The sequence below is a fragment of the Neltuma alba genome, unplaced genomic scaffold, assembly GCF_004799145.2.
Source record: "Neltuma alba isolate B1F8T4 unplaced genomic scaffold, ASM479914v2 tig00012658_pilon, whole genome shotgun sequence".
Taxonomy (NCBI): domain Eukaryota; kingdom Viridiplantae; phylum Streptophyta; class Magnoliopsida; order Fabales; family Fabaceae; genus Neltuma; species Neltuma alba.
Genome location: NW_021637091.1, coordinates 25,296 through 35,382, shown reverse-complemented (window position 1 = coordinate 35,382; position 10,087 = coordinate 25,296). Strand labels below are relative to the sequence as shown.

The 10,087-nt window shown below is 34.3% G+C and overlaps 2 protein-coding genes across 4 annotated transcripts; both read left to right on the top strand.

Moving 5' to 3' along the window:
- The first annotated feature begins 589 nt into the window (after window positions 1-589).
- On the top strand, window positions 590-1,016 carry LOC114729644 (putative lipid-transfer protein DIR1). The gene has a single exon (XM_028916681.1). It carries the CDS (start codon window positions 709-711, stop codon window positions 1,012-1,014), a length of 306 nt encoding a protein of 101 aa, XP_028772514.1. The 5' UTR covers window positions 590-708; the 3' UTR covers window positions 1,015-1,016.
- On the top strand, window positions 934-9,502 carry LOC114729643 (WAT1-related protein At5g47470). Of its 3 annotated transcripts, XM_028916679.1 has the most exons (8): window positions 2,578-2,928; window positions 3,025-3,090; window positions 4,998-5,114; window positions 7,316-7,562; window positions 8,251-8,409; window positions 8,518-8,666; window positions 8,783-8,877; window positions 9,124-9,502. In XM_028916679.1, the coding sequence occupies exons 1-8, from the start codon at window positions 2,717-2,719 to the stop codon at window positions 9,129-9,131; spliced, it is 1,053 nt and encodes a 350-aa protein (XP_028772512.1). In that variant the 5' UTR covers window positions 2,578-2,716; the 3' UTR covers window positions 9,132-9,502. The 3 variants fall into 3 exon arrangements, with proteins under 3 accessions (XP_028772513.1, XP_028772512.1, XP_028772511.1); XM_028916680.1 differs by lacking the exons at window positions 2,578-2,928; window positions 9,124-9,502 and adding an exon at window positions 934-1,015 and having other exon boundaries at window positions 8,783-8,932; XM_028916678.1 differs by lacking the exon at window positions 9,124-9,502 and having other exon boundaries at window positions 2,580-2,928; window positions 8,783-8,932.
- The last annotated feature ends 585 nt before the right edge of the window (window positions 9,503-10,087 follow it).

Here is a 10,087-nt window from a genome sequence, read left to right as displayed (position 1 = left end):
GCATGTATCCTGTATGAATTTCTAACTTTGTTCGCCGGCAGCGCTGCGCCGGAACTAGGCTTCCTGCGGTCAATGTTGCCATTTCACGGCGCAGTTGCTGCGGCCGGGGTGACGTCTTGTTTGAGCACAATGTCTAGGAGTTGTTGACCGCTTTCTCATGGTACTCTCTGCCGCACCTCTTCCGGCCTCTAATAATTTCACTTCGAAGAATTCCGCTAATAATTTAATTTCGATTTTTTTTTTTTTGTTTTGACTGTGGTTAGTAGCTTTCTCGCTTTATTCGATACTATGCTCTCACGGGCCAGTATCGAGTAAGCAATCTTTTTCCATGAACAACAAAAGAGCAATGCATGACAGGAAGGCATAAAGAATAATAAGTTTTGCCCGCTGATTCTCAAACAAAATAATCCATTTTTGTTTGTTATCAAGTGATGGGCCATTGTAAGCTTTGTTTGTTTGTTTGCTGATAACTATAATTTATGATGCCTACTTTTAATTTTCATGTAAACCTATCTCGTGAACCTCTATACAGTCTGGCTTCACATGACACACCTAAAACAAAGAGAACTTTTGATGCTATACTAAACTAATGCAAAATATTTCTAACACATGACTACGAACTCTATAAGTTAACATTCATACAAGAGAGCATTATGAACTAGACCTAGCCAATTCACTACTTTTGAGTTCTAACTGGTTGAGGATAGTATGGCTCAGACTGGTGGCAAAGCTTTGGTCCAGTGGCTGGTGGCAGCTCTGCTCATTGCCTTGTTGTGTGTTGCCCAGGCTGTTGTGATATGTAACGTGGAAACATCTAGGCTGAACTTGTGCCGTGCAGCAATTACTGGGAGATACCCACCACCGCCCTCTAGGAGATGTTGTGCAGTCATTAAGCAGGCCAATCTGCCCTGTCTTTGCAGTTACAAGTCTCTATTGCCTGCAGCTGGAATCGACCCCAAAAATGCCTTGGCCTTGCCTGGTAAATGTGGGCTGAGAACACCTCGTAGATGCTGAGGTATTCATCTCAACTTTGAATGAATTTTAATATATGAATGTCATGAGTACCATATCGTGGATCCTTACAAGTGTTTTATGATTTATAAGTTAAGGGGCTCTGTATCCTAATAGGTTAGGCTAGTTTTTTGGGATTAAACTTTTTCTTTAGACTTGTGTTCATAACAAGTTCAAAAATGCTTTTATTTTGAGTCTGATTTTCATGGAGAGGGTTGCTCATGGAGGATTTTGACCTGCAAGAAGCTGGGTAAAGAGCTGTGGTGTGGAGCTATCGCGGATGTAAGCTCTTGGAAGGGGTCTGTTGTTATGAGACTCAATTTGGAGAGTCTCACAAGTATTGTGTGATTTATAAGTCAAGGATTCTCTTTCTTGATGGGCTTGTCTTTTGGAATTAGACTCTTTTTTTGACTTGTGTTCATAACAATGGACGACTTTGGATTTAAATTTGGTAGTTGGTATTTGGTAATATATGTTTTGGATTGGACGCTTAGGTAACTGAATATTCCTTGTTGTTGCAGCAAAGTGAACCAACTCTTGAACAGTCACCACATCCATCGCAGGCAAACTCTTGGTTTGCCTTCACGTCTTTCATTGACTCTGCGGGAAAGGCTTTTGAATAAGCATTTTGTGCCTCCCAAATAAACAATTAATGCATCTGTACTTATTGCCTTCATCACATATGTCTGCAAGCAAGAGTTGATGCATGAGTGTCATGTCCCTCTTGTATTGTATAATTTCACTCAGGAATTGTCTGGAAAGCAATTTCAAAGTTTCAGTATCTTATTATCTGTTTCTGCATATATATGCTAGAATGAGAGCGCAAAAATGCAGTCCACTTACTTTTTAAAAATAAAATTCATTAAAATATCCTCTTTCTCTCCTCTCCATTTTTCTAGAAGCAAAATGACTGTGAATGTAGGTTTAATTGACAAGAATTAGCTGGGAGAAAAAACTATATTACGTGAACTATTTTGTTCAGATTCGACAATGTTTAAATTTGAACCAACAAAATCGAATAGTAAATAATTAATTGTAGCGAAATAAATAAATTAACAAGAATGTTAAAAGCATTTTCTTTTCTTTCTTAACTTGTATTTTCCCGTGTGTTAAAAATATCCAAGCTAGACGTCAATTAATTAAAATTGAAGAAGCAGAAGAAAAAAAAATTAAAGAAGTTAAAATTGCATTAGCCACCAGTTAAGTTAAATCATGAATGAAAGATAAATAAGAATCAGAAAAATATATTGCGTAATTTTAGGACAAAATCTAGATTTAGATATGGTAATTAATTAAAAGAAGCATTTCAACGCAAATCCTTAACAAATTTCCTCTATTTTTAACAGTGAAACACAGGAAACTCAGAAAGAGACAGAAATCTTAGAATTGGTAGGCAGGCATATTCATTAATATCTCTCTATCTCAGTTGGAAAAAACAACAAACGAATTGACGAAATTCCCTTTCAACGAAGAACAAGAAGAAGACTGGTAGGAAACACCAAGAAAGTTAGGTCAGTTTTGTATTGGAACCACACGAAAAAGGAAGAAAGACGAGTAATAACCGCCACGTGCGTAGAAGCAGCTATACTTTCTGGCTTCTTCATTCATTTTCGACCAGAAATTGCAGGACCCATTATTATTAATATATATAAACGAAGCCCTCTTTGAGATTGGAAGAAATTAAAAAGAAAGGGAAAATTTTGGAATGGAGATGTCAAGTGGAGGAGGAGGAATGAGCAGTGCGATAGAAGATGTGATAATAATGGGAGGATTGATCGGAGTGCAATTTGTGTATGCCGGCAACGCTGTGCTTATGAGTTTTCTTATGGCTTTGGGTCTCACCCCTCTCACCCTTGTCATTTTCACTTCCTTCGCCACCTTCCTCGTTCTTCTACCCTTTTCCTTCTACTTTGAAAGGTCTCTTATATATTCCATTTTCCCTATATGATCTCTCTCTCTCTCTCTATATACATATAAAAGTTCCTGAGATGTTGCGGGTATCTGTTGTTGCAGGACTAAATGGCCCAGAAAATTCAGTCTCAAGTTTGTTATCCAGCTATTGGTGCTTTCGTTTGGAGGGTAAGAGAAAGTGTTTTTTTTTTTAAAAAAAAATTAAATGAACCATCGACATTTTAATTGATTATATGAAGAAAGTTTCATGGAGGCAAAAGGGGTTTTTGAATTCAAATGTTCAATCCCAGTGTTATTGATCTAAAGAATTGATGAACAACCTTCCCTTTCTTATATCTCTCTCTTTAGCAACAAGTTAACTGTTATTAGCTTAATTACCCGCTTTATAATCGGAGACATACGCATGTTAATTTCAGGTTGAAATTAGCAAACAAGAAAGAAATAAACCGATTATTAGATTTAGGATTATTGGTGGATAAATAGAGGTAGCTTCTTGCTCCCATGTTAATGAATTCCAGAATAGATCAATGGTTGGCCCGGCCAAAGCTTATAGATCGGTTGGTGCTGGATCTAGAAAGAATGAATCTAACTGCATCAAACTCTTCCTGCTTAGGGATAGAGCATATTACCTCCTATCCAACTTATTCCATACCACCCCAAAATGCCAGACTGATGAGCTCGAAGGGGGCGCTGATTAAAAGACAATCATTTTTCTTTTTTTTCTTACTCTCCCTTAGCAGCGGGAAAGGAGTCTATCTATCTGCCTAGCTTTGGTAGATTTCCCCCAACGCAATCCACAGAAATTCCACGAAGTAAATCTCCATTAGCCACAGCCACCTTAACGGCCTTTGTCTGTTGGAGTCTGCACCCTACCCTACTCTTTTTGCAACACTGCAATCAATGAAATCTTCACCTCCTCCTTGTCCCTGCCATCGTTTTGGAATCAGCGGGTTTTAGAAGAGAATCCAAGGAAGTTGGCAGATCTGGGTTTTGGCCTTCTTTTCTTGTGGTCTTATCTTTCGTAGCCTTCTCTTAGTCTTCCGGGGAACGAAGTCTAATTAGACTGGTCCTGCGAATGCATTCTTTAGTCAAGCAAAGAGGAAGCTAGCAGGTAAGCCAGTGCATGAAGATCTATTCCCCTCGTCCTACGACCTTCCCGCCTAAGGGGGTGGATTGAGGCCTTTAGTTCGTGTTCCCTGGCCGGACCCTCTTTTGGGGTTTCCTTCCCTTTATTATATAAAAAAGCCTCTCAATGTGTATTTTCAACCACGTCGGATCAGGGGCTTCCTCCCCCATGGCATTGGCTGTTGGTCGATCCACCTCCCCCTGTGGTTGTTGACCGTCGCCAGGGCTCATAAGACCATAGCTAGGTAGCAGTCCCAACTATAGCTCATCTCCATTATTTCCAAATGATAGTCCACTACGGGGAGTGGTGGTACTAATCAATCTAGGACTAAGGTGTAAATTTTTTTCTGAAAGTTTTCATGCACAAGCATGGGATACTTAAAAGTTTTTTTGGATGCAAATTTGTCGTAAAAATTTAAAATTATAACAATATAGCTCACTATTGTTAAAAATATTAAGGATCAGTATCACTATTTCAATGATAAAGAGTAATATTGCTATGATTTTAATTTTTTAGGATAAATTTGTATCTAAAAAGTCTTTAGTACTCACAAGTGAAAACTTCAAAAGATAAATTCGCACCATAACCTGTTGATGTAATGAAAGTGGCATCGTATTATCTTAGGATTACGGAATGAGCAATCCTTGGACAAATCCCCATTGCCCGCCTCACCCCAAACAGGGCCTTAAAGCGCCTCAAATGACAAGGCACCTACAATAACAACTATGAAATCAATAAATAATTATGTCATTAGTTTGAAAATTGTGCGACTTTCACTGCATCAAATTCATTTGTTCTTTGATGTTGATTGAATATTGTAAATTAATAACTACTACTAATTATGTTATGTTAGACCAAAATGAATTCAATTTCCACATAAAGATTAATTGTTTAGAATTTTCAATGAGTATCTATGTACTTAATTTCTGATATGAATTGGTGGGTGTAGGGTAACTTTGTTCCAGTCGTTATTCCTGAGGGGAATCAATCTAACTTCGCCAGCAATGGGAACTGCCATGCCCAACCTTGCCCCAGGTCTTATCTTTATCATCGCATGGACTTTTGGGTAATATATATGAAATGCTTTTTTTTTTCCTCTTTTAAATTAATATGTCAAAATGATATTTTAATAAGGTCTAGTTAACTTGCATGCAAAAACTTTTAGAATTTTAATACAGGTGAAAAAATAATTGCACGCATCTATTTCTTGGAACTTTGGATCACAGGAATATAAATGTAGTTTCCTTTTTTTTCCTAATTAAATTATTAAATTATTTGATATTAATTACCGATTGATATGTATTCAAGCTTGCTATAACATAAATAGTAATAGGTTTTCTAGAGTAATTTTATTTTGAAAAAATTAATCTAGAGGTCGTTATACGTTACACCAATTTTCAATCATGTCCTTGTGGTTTATTTTGTTTAAATTAGACCCTAATAGTTTTTTTTTTTTAGCAGAAGAGCCTAATAGTTTAATATAGATTTATCCTTAAGTAAAAATAACCTGTTAATTTTAATTTATAAAATGAACATTCATATACTTTATGGGATTTCTTTCATTCTATTTAGGGAAAAAATAATAAAATACTATAGAAGTTACTAAAGGATAAATTAGTATAAGTGAATTTCAAAATCCCAATTCAAACCTATTGTACTATTTTGAAATTTTCAAATTTTGCAAAATTATGCAAATGCCTTTCACTATTTTTTTTTAAAAAAATATTGCCACCTCAATACCCTTAGTTGGTTTTCGACTGCCAGAGCTCTGGTGTTAGCAATCTTGTTAGTGGCCTGTCGTTGTGACTCTAGCGACATGTCACTGAAACTCCAGTGACTGGTCGCTAGAGTTCTAGTGACTATTTTTCTTATGTATTAACTATTTTTTTTAGTTATTAACTATATTTATTTTTAGAATTTTGATGACTACTCTTGTTTAGTTGCTAACTACTCTAGAATTGCGATTAACTGCTTTTATTTTTAAAAATTTGATAACTATTCTTGTTTAGCTATTAACTACTCTAGTTTTGCTATTGACTACTTTTGTGTCAAAAATCCAAAAAATGCATTAAGTGTTGTTGAAGATCTAGTGACTATTTTTTGTTCAGTTGTTTACTACTCTTGTATAATAGTGTCTATACAAAAGTAGTCATCAAAACTTTAAAAAACAAAAGTAATTAATAGAGAAACTAGAATAGTCAATAGCTATATGAAAGTAGTTTATTACAGAAAAACTATATAAAAGTAGTCAATCGGAGTAAGGAAAAGGTTGTCATTTTATAATATTTTAAAATTTTAAAATTTTAAAATAGTACAAAAAGTATGATTTGGAACTTTAAAATTCAACCACCTAAATTTATCCTTTCGTATTTTTTATGGTATTTTAGTGTCTTTTCCTCTTCTATTTAACACTGTTTTAACTTTTAACACCCTTGCATTTCTATAAATGAAATTTCACAAATTCTAGAAATTAAAATTATCAGATCAAATAATAAGTACTCAGTTTGAATAAAATAAACTATAGGGACTTGATTTAGAATTGAGATAGAATATAAGAATATTTGGATCAATTATTTCTTTTATTTTGTCTTTAATTAATTAGCGCGCTGTTTTGCTCACAGAGCGTGACAATTAAAAACATACCTACATTTGGCACCAGAAAAATGAAGAAAGAGAAGAAAGAAATATGCATGTTTCCACATCATCTATGGTTGGAAAAAATAATCTAACCATAATTAGAAATTTATGTATCTTATACGAACATAAAATGAAGTTTAAATACGTTCTTGTGTCTATAAATATACAAGTTGTGTTGGAAAATTAACTTAAAAAAGGTTAAGGTGCAAGTTTATCTTGAAAGTTTTCATTAAAAGTGCTGGGCATTATTTTTAAAAAATTTTGGTGCAAATTTTTCCTAAAAATTTAAAATCATGGTAATTTTTCTTTTTGTCCCTCTATCATTAAAAAAACTTGCATTGACCGTTAAAATAGTGATATTGACGGTTAATATTTTCAAAAATATGAGACAAAAATACTATAATTTTAAACTTTTGGAGCAAATTTATAGTCAAAAAGATTTTCGGATAACCAGCACTTTTAAGCAAAAACTTTTGGGGTAAATTTACAACTTAACCCTTTAAAAAAAGTTAAATTATTTATAAATCGTAAGTAATATGACAGATTTCTCTGATAATATTGTGCACAGTGTGAAGAGAAGTACGTAATGTTAAAAAAGAAGTTAATTAATTTTGGATGATGATGTGGCAGGTTAGAGAAAGTGGACCTAAGTTGTACGTATAGTAAAGTGAAGATTATAGGGACAATGGTGTGCATGATCGGAGCTTTCACAATGAGCATAATGCAAAGCGTAACGCCTCATGCAGCCACAGCCACGGACACACAGTCTTCTCAGTCACCACATACTCACAATTCCACCTTTGACTCTGACAAAATCATTGGTTCTCTCTACCTCATGGCTGCTGTCTTCATGTTATCCTGCACTATTGTCCTTCAGGTATCAATTCCTTCCAAAAATTTATCCATTTGTTTCAAATAACAAGTTAAATACAAATGCATTTTATACTAATACTTCTAAAAAAAATTTAGTATTTGCAAGTCAAAATTTTATGAGATGTTTTGCTCTCTCTCTCTCTATCTGTATATATATATGGTTAAGATGTGAATTTGTTTCGAAAGTTTAAAATTATAATAATATTATAAATTATTATTAAAATACCGACATTGACCATTAATATTTTTAATGATAAATAGTAATATTGATACGATTTTATTCTTTTGGAACAAATTTGTACCTAAAAAAATTTCATTGCTCAGTACTCCTGAGTGAATATTACGAGGATAAAGGTATATTAATTCACCCTTTGATCAGAATATCATAGTTTTTAGGATCAAGGTGCAATTTTGCCTCCAGAAATTTTCATATAGGAGTTGTGGGTATCAAAAGTTTTTTGTTGGATCAGCATTACCCTAGAAGTGTTAACAATGTTAATGGTAAGCAGTAGTTTTTAAAGGATCACGGCGATTTTACTTCTTTTTTTAATACTTTTAGGATGATATCGATCCAAAGAAAATTTCTGAATACCCACAATTCCTATGTGAAAGCTTCAAGAGCAAAATTGGACTTTAGCCCTAGTTTTTAGAGGTTAGATTGATTAGATGATTGAGCGCAAACGTATATGCAGGCGTTTACATTGGGAGATTTCCCAGCACCCATGACATTAAGTGCATTGACATCCTTGTTAGGAGCCATAACCACCATCATTGCTCAGTTGCTCGAGCAGCGCTCTTTTGACACTTCCTCCTTTGTCAACTTTGGAGCCCTCGCCTCTTATTCTTTGCTGGTATTTTATTCCTTTAGTTTTCTCACTCACTCATTATACATATTACTTTCTAACACACACACACACACACATTATTAGTTAGTAATGAAATGGGAAATAATAATGCAGTCAGGTGGGTTGGGTGGAATATGCCTAAGCTTCAATGGATGGGCTCTTAAGAAGAGAGGTCCTGTCTTGGTCTCTATGTTCAGCCCTGTTGCTACTGTCTGCTCCCTCCTCTCTTCTCTTACTCTTGGCTATTCCACTAATCTTGGAAGGTGTGTGTACACACACACACACACACACCCCTAACTCATCCATTATTTTTTTACTTCTTTTTATTTTGATCAATAACAATAATGGTGTATTAATTATATATTAATGCTGCATGCAGCATTGCGGGGATGTTTCTGATGTTCACGGGGCTCTACTTTGTGCTGTGGGCAAAAGGAAAAGAAGGTTACGCTAACTTTGATTTTGGCTCAGAGAGTGAGTTTGATGCAGAGAAGCCTCTCCTTAGTTGATTTCTTTTCTTTTCTCAACAAGTAATGTAGTGACCGAACGACGTACACTACTTTTTATCATATCCATCCTTAGCTGTATATATTCATATATGTAGAGCCACATTAAGATTGCAGACTCTAGCTTATTGTACGTACAGTGTATATATCTAGGTAGGTAAAAGGATGATTGAGATAGAAAGTACCCACGTTTTAGATTTGTTTTGTTTTGCAGAAACATAAAAGGATGATCTCACCGACGTACGTACGATATACAAGTTTCTTGCATTTGGAAGGGATTGCAACTTTACAGCTAGAAAACCCATTTGAGTTAACACTCAATTCGCTACTTTAAAAATGATATGAAGCGCAGAAGATCGATCTTGTTGTTCATTGTTCATACCATTTAATCTGTTAATCCGTCTTGCAACCTCATCACCAAAATCAACGTAGGGTTGGCATACATGTGTAGGAGTTTCTAACCTTTGTTTTTGGAGGGGGGTTAATTTGTCTTGGTTAGGTTAGTTACGTTCCTTAACAATATCACCCAAGCTAAGTGTGGTGATAAGAATTTTATTATATATACTCATTTATAATTATAATTTTTCAGAGTAGCTGGGCCTCTATGCTTTTTTAAATTTATGGTCCGGTCAAAACATATGAAGCCATCTTTACAGTCAAATTTTTATGTACCATTAACTCTAGGTTTTACATGTAAATTTGTCCAGAAAATTTTACCCAAGAACTCTGGGTATTTAGAAATTTTTTGAGTGTGTTTTCTTAAAAATATATACACTCCTTCGGTCCTTAATATGGGACCCAATTGTTGAGTTAGTTTTGGTTCTAAATATAAAACTCATTTCTCATATTTATCAATTTTGTCTAAATTACCCCTATAGATACTCCTTTAACCATAATCAAGTTGAAGAGAAATAGGGATATTAAGAAAGATGATTATCATATTTTAGAAAAAATATGTCACATTTCTTATAATTAACTAACTTATCTAACTTCTTTAATCTAATCAAATTAGTTAAATGAGTCTTATATTAAGGACCGGAGGAGTATAAAAAAATCCCTATACATATAATTCTTCGTTAGCATTTTATAGAGGATCATTGTAATCTTACAAACATGTGGAAACTATAATCAATATCAAAAGTATAAAATTTCTAACAAATTTCACAAATCATTAATTG

Coding starts and splice junctions, on each gene's coding strand:
- LOC114729644 (XM_028916681.1), top strand. CDS start 709: ATGGCTCAGACTGGTGGCAAAGCTTTGGTCCAGTGGCTGGTGGCAGCT.
- LOC114729643 (XM_028916678.1), top strand. CDS start 2,717: ATGGAGATGTCAAGTGGAGGAGGAGGAATGAGCAGTGCGATAGAAGAT. Junction 5,115..7,315: donor ATCATCGCATGGACTTTTGG/GTAATATATATG, acceptor ATGATGTGGCAG/GTTAGAGAAAGTGGACCTAA. Junction 8,410..8,517: donor TCGCCTCTTATTCTTTGCTG/GTATTTTATTCC, acceptor ATAATAATGCAG/TCAGGTGGGTTGGGTGGAAT.